The sequence below is a fragment of the Eucyclogobius newberryi genome, unplaced genomic scaffold (assembly GCF_026437365.1).
Source record: "Eucyclogobius newberryi isolate DKJ021-1_F unplaced genomic scaffold, fEucNew1.0.hap1 SCAF_12, whole genome shotgun sequence".
Lineage (NCBI taxonomy): Eukaryota > Metazoa > Chordata > Actinopteri > Gobiiformes > Gobiidae > Eucyclogobius > Eucyclogobius newberryi.
This window is the reverse complement of record NW_027315746.1, coordinates 3840262-3846261: the sequence shown is the minus strand read 5'-3', so window position 1 is coordinate 3846261 and position 6000 is coordinate 3840262. Positions and strand designations below refer to the sequence as shown.

The 6000-nt window shown below is 35.9% G+C and overlaps 1 protein-coding gene across 1 annotated transcript in view; it reads left to right on the top strand.

The window, feature by feature from the left end:
* Positions 1-6000, top strand: part of lig1 (ligase I, DNA, ATP-dependent) — a 125897-nt gene that overhangs the window by 11723 nt on the left and 108174 nt on the right. Inside the window, exon 6 of the mRNA XM_072440591.1 lies at positions 5071-5202. Within this exon, the coding sequence (XP_072296692.1) occupies positions 5071-5202 (132 nt within the window). The remainder of the gene's footprint in view (positions 1-5070; positions 5203-6000) is intronic.

The window sequence follows — 6000 nt, the reverse complement described above, 5'->3', positions numbered from 1 at the left end:
TAAAAAAAAAAAAGAAGTTTCCGTCTCTTCTGAACTCTGACTCGCCGAAGAAGATGGATGTCTCTCCCGCCTCGAGCCGCTCCGGTTGATTACTTGTTAACAGGCGCCTAATGGCCTTAAATAGTCATCATTATTTTTGACGACGCCGCACGACGAAAACAACCCATTCATCGCTAATGAAACGCACGAGAAAACCCAGCCGTATTGTGTGTTGGCGCTCACGCGGGACCGAGGGGCGTGTCATCCATACGTGTGGGTTTACGTGTCATTAGCCGGAGCAGGAGGCGAGTCCGGACCGTTATTTCCTGCGTGTGTTGCCGCCGCCGCCGTTGGTGGTGGTGCCGGCGGCGGCGGCTGTGATGGTGATAATATTGTGATTGTGGGTTTGTTTTTGCTGAGAGAGCGTCAAAGGGAGCGGCGAAGCGAAGCGGCGTTATTACGGATGATTGTGGAAGGAGGAGAGCGGCGTCTGAGCGAGGAGACGCTCCGCCCGCGGCCTCGTTTCCGTTCGTGTGAAAAGAGACAAAAAACACACAAAAGAAGAAGTTAAATCTGCTGCACGTCGAAGCGGTCGTGATTTAACGTCGAGAGGTTTTCTCTTTGTGAACGGCGGGTTTAAAGAGGACGTGTCGCGCTAAAGCGATGTTTTGGAGCTTTTGACCTCGTCGGTTGTTGAAAATGTGCGTTCTCGCCTTATTTGGTCAAAAATGTGTTCTAAAAAGTAAAGTAATTGCTAGTTTTAGCCCTAATAAACACCTATAATTGAATAAATGCAAGATGTTTGAGTTGAATGCAGTTTTTTTAGAAGATGACATTAATATCTTTATCATCATTATTATTATCATTATTTTATTATTATTATTATGAAAGCCGTAACCATGGAGACAAGAAGGTGGCGGTTTAAAAAAAAAAAAAAAAAGCCTGACTGATAAACAATATATACTATATATATAATTAAAACGCCAAAAATAAAGTTGGAGACGATTCCACATTTTCTTTAAAAAAAATAATATAAATGTATACTCTGCGACAAGTTGGCCACTGTCCAGGGTGTACCCCGCCTAAGGCCCGAAGTCACTGGGACAGGCTCCAGTCACCCACGACCCCAAAAGGGAACAAGCGGTAGAAAATGGATGGATGGATGGATAAATGTATACTATAAATAGATAATAAATACATGTCATAAATGTCATAAATGTCATAAATGTCATAAATAAAAATAAAATAAATAAAATAAATAAAATAAATAAAATAAATAAAATAAATAAAATAAATAAAATAAATAAAATAAATAAAAAAAATAAATAAAATAAATAAAATAAATAAAATAAATAAAATAAAATAAACAAAATAAACAAAATGGAAAATAAATAAATAAAACAAATGGAATACAATATAAATAAAACCTAAATAAACAAAACAAGACCAGAGGGAGAACGACAGATATAAATTCAAATACATCCCTCAAAACTAAGGGACACTTTAAGCTCCATTCGGAACCTGCTCATGGTTTTTGTGTCGTCGTTTTTTGCTTGTGACTTTGCTCCGACTCGCTCTCTTTTAATCTGTCGATTTCCCTTTGAACACTTCCCCCAGATGCCCCGCCACAATAAAGGACCTGTCGCCGGGAAACAAATCACAATCAGACGCCTAATTTGGTAGAAGTTGTTTCAACGTGGCGGGTTAATGCTTTCATTGATTTGTCACTGCTCAAACGGAGAACGCCGTCGGAAAAAAGACGTTTGGCCTTTTCAAGAGCCATTTATTCAAACCGACCGAGACTAAACCAGGTCTAAGCGAGGGTCTGATCCGGACGGGGCTGGGGCAAAACGAGGAACGAGGAATCGAGGGTGAACATGGAGGGTTTTTCTTAGATATTTAACAAACATTACAGAGGAATTGGCTCGTAATATTTATCACATGTTGCGCAAAGAGCATTTTCTGGTCCGTAATTGGCTCTTTTTTAAACCTTTTTAGGCTTATTTATCTTGTAAAATTCACCCAGTGTTGTGCCGTTTGGCCTGGAATAAGATTTTTGTTGTACTTTGGACCGAATTATTTAACGACGTAACAATAAAGTAAGTATTGAAGTGCCTATGACAGGTTTTAAGTCTGGTTTTGACTGTATCTGGTGTATTTGTACTTGCTTTAAATATTACTGATAGTTTTACACCCAGCAAGAAGCTGTTTGTGAAGAAACGTGGAAGAATCGCTGTAAATAACAGGAAGTGACATCACAAATCCAAAGTTTATGCATAAATTACACAAAAACATGTTTTTTTGACGCTCTAAACATTAATTCAACATAAAAAGTTTCTCTCGAATATTTTTATTCGTCGAGACAACATGTAACATTAGATGAGTTTTGGCCCAGTGTTTGCTGGGTAATTTCTCACTGTGATGTCATCAATTACAAACAGGAAGTGCAATGATGCAAATTATTTTTTATTTTTTTGAATCATTTTCAATATATTTTAACAGCGTTTTATTTCAGTGAGTCCAAACTGTCAGAGGCACTTTAACAATTTATTTTTTATATTCAAATTAGATATTTTTTATTGGAATGTTGGTTCACTTTTTGAGGCTGAACATGTTTTTCCTTAATCCTGTGGCTGTCGTGTGTCTCATTATCGGCTTTATTGAACCTGACAATATCGTGTTAATCTGCCCAGTTTAATCAAACATTCAAATCAAGTTTTAATTATTTCCTGGATGAAAGTGTGTGTTTTGTATTTCTTTAAAAATGTAAAAAAAAACAAAAACAGCTGCCTCTACATGGCCCATAAAACGATGTAATACAATTTATCAAAGTTCAAATTAAAGAAAAAAAACAACATTCTGGTGACTAAAATTATGATGGATTGAGTCCACTAATTTAGCTTGACATTTTCTGTAGCGAAAACTAAATATATTTGTTTGACTAAAATTAAATGAATGACCCTTAGACACAATTTTCACAAAAAGTATTAAATACATTTATAATTCAGATTTTACTAAACATTTTGCCCGTTTGTCTCCAGTTTGACCATTTTTGTAACGTTTAGAGTTGTACTTCCTGGTCGGGCATGAGCACAGATATGTCATACGGTAATTCCACAGTTGTTACCATAGCAACCAGGCTGTAAACAAGAGCCAAACTCCACATAAACGACAACAGTTCTGATCTGACACACAATAAGACCATAAAACACCTTTTAGTCCAACCATGGTTTAAACTTAATCTGTGTCGCACACTGATGACATCACAGAGGGATCCAGCTCCACTTCCTGTCATTTTAAACTCTTATTTTATCTTTAAAAAAAAAAGATATATTTACCACAGGTTCTATTACACCAAACTAAGTCATAATTAGAAAAACAGGAGAATCCGTTATATGCACTTTAAATTTAAGCCTTAAATAACAACACATCTTAAAAACTGGTGTGCTGATGCCTCTACAGATGTTTGAGAGAAATACACTTTGTTATAAAACCCTGTTCTAAGGCTGTGCTCAACATATTGATATCGTGATATATTGTGACAGAATTCTTGGCAGAACATGTGTCGATACAGAGATATTCATCGTGAGACTTTTAAACGACATAAAGTCATTAAAAAGGGAAAACTCTGCCCTTTCTTTTGACACTTCTGAACCTACAGACTGCAGCGTCAAGTCCGAATCTGAGATGAAAATGTGACTTAATCATGGGACAGTTTTCTGATATTAAGCATCGTGTGAACATGAAGTTCTAATGCGTTTTCTTATTCTACTTAAAACAATTGTAGCAAACTTTTAACACCGGTTTTCAGGGATATCCATGAATCAGGACAAGTATCGTATCGAGTTCCAAGTATCGGGGTATCGTGAGGTACTAAGCGATACCCAGCCCCACCCTGTACATATAACCTTTAATTATATTGTTGATTTAAATAATATGGCCTAAATAAAAGGTGAAAACAGGCTGTACTTTGACTGATGTGAAGTTTTTCTACGCGACAGGAGAATATTACTCCTGAAAATCACTGCTACAACATTTACTTTGTGCCTTTCAAACAAACGATCGTGCCAAACGCTGCTTTTAAACATCTCTGTCTTAATTAACAGATTGATGTCGACGCAGCCTTAATAAAGATTTTAAACTCTTTGTGAGACGATGATTAAAGCTTTGTCACATTTGCAGCTGAATTCATCGATCGTTCTGAAGCTTCGTCAATTCTGTAAATGTGTCGTTCTTCTGCACTTGATAAAATGTCCAAAAACAATCCACAAAAATAATCCACAGTCTCTGAAAGTCCCAAAAAAAACGTTTGAATTGAATTGTGCAATAGACCAAGAAACTCCTCAATTCAAAGAGCTCTACGAAACCATAAAAACACATTAAAACCACAGAATGCAATACAAATAATCACGATACAGTTAATATTGAGGCTAAAATGCAGATAAAATAGAATAAATTAAATCACTAACAAATTAAAATAACAAATAAAAATGAATAAATAAATAAAAATGACTAACTGAATTAAAATAAATGAAAATAACTAATTAAAATAACTAAATAAATCACTAAATAAAAAAAAACTCCTTGATTAATATTCATTAATATTATATATTTTTTTTGCCCGACTAAAAACAAACACAAATGTTTTTCCCAATTAATTTCCAGAGCATAAACAATACAGTCTTTTAATCGTTGCAATTTGGCATAAAAATAGTCCCATTTCTTCCCCCAGAACTTGAGATTTTTTTTTTTTTTTTTTTTATAGAATTATATGGTACAGTCCCCATCAACGTTTAATTAGAAGTTTGTAATAATGTCCAAACTTTCCATGCACCTTACTTTGTTGATGTTTTTCTTCTTATGAAATGGAAGGAAATGTTTTTGAAATGTCCCCTTAAACCTACGCGACGCCGCGTTTGATAAAAGTCGTGCGGATAATTACGTTTCCAAGGCACCTTTTTTTATTAAAGTTTTATCTTGCCCTTTCTCTCCAAAACCTGCACTTTTTTCCTCGCCGCTTTCGTGTTGTTGTCGATCGTGTTATTGCTGCTAATGTTTTCCCGCCTCGCGCTTTCACTTCTCCCCCCGCAGCGAGGAAGATGTTCCCCAAGAGGAAGCTGGAGCAGAGCGAGAGTCGAGACAAAGACGGGCCGGAGGCGAAGGACGACGCGGCGGGTCATCAAAACAAACGCGCCCGGGTGGAGAGCGGAGCCGGCGCGGCAGGTAGAGGCCGGCGTTTGGGCGGCTGGCGGGCGACCTCGGCGCTGAGCGGGTCGGGCAAAGGGAAAGGGAGGCGGTAATTAGGCTCGAGTTTGCAGAGAGTTTTGACAAGTGTCCGGCTGCGCGAGCAAACCGGGATTTAGAAGTGTGAAAAGGGTGAAATTTTACTGGGTATTTAGAAGTGTAAAAAAGTTAAATTATATTGGTTTATTGGGTATTTAGAAGTGTAAAAAAGTGAAATTATATTGGTTTATTGGGTATTTAGAAGTGTAAAAAAGTGAAATTATATTGGTTTACTGAGGATTTAGAAGTGTGAAAAATGATAATATTTGATAAATAATTTAAATAAACAAATTGTGGCCCAACTGACCATAACTTAGACAGAAAAAGTAATATGAATTTAATAATGGCAAAAAAGGTGCTCAATCATTGTCTTTTGTCATTATTAAATTATTTTTAATATTTGTTTTCCTTTTTTATTAAATTATTTTTCAATAATAGGCTAAAAAATAATTTAAATTAATCAAACTTTGGCCCAACTAACCATAATTTTAACAGGAACACAAAAAACACCCTGAATTTAATAAAGGCAAAAAAAACAAACCTCAAAACATTTCCTTTTTACCATTATTCAATTATTTTTAATTATTTTTTTGCCTTTTATTAAATTAGTTTTAAATGATAAAAAAAAGCTCAGTTTCAGTTAAATCTTCTCTAAACCTACACAACAATCGTACTTTTTCGCTTCGTAACTGTCGGCGACCTCCCCGAGAAACTAACTTCACCTTTCTACAATCTAAT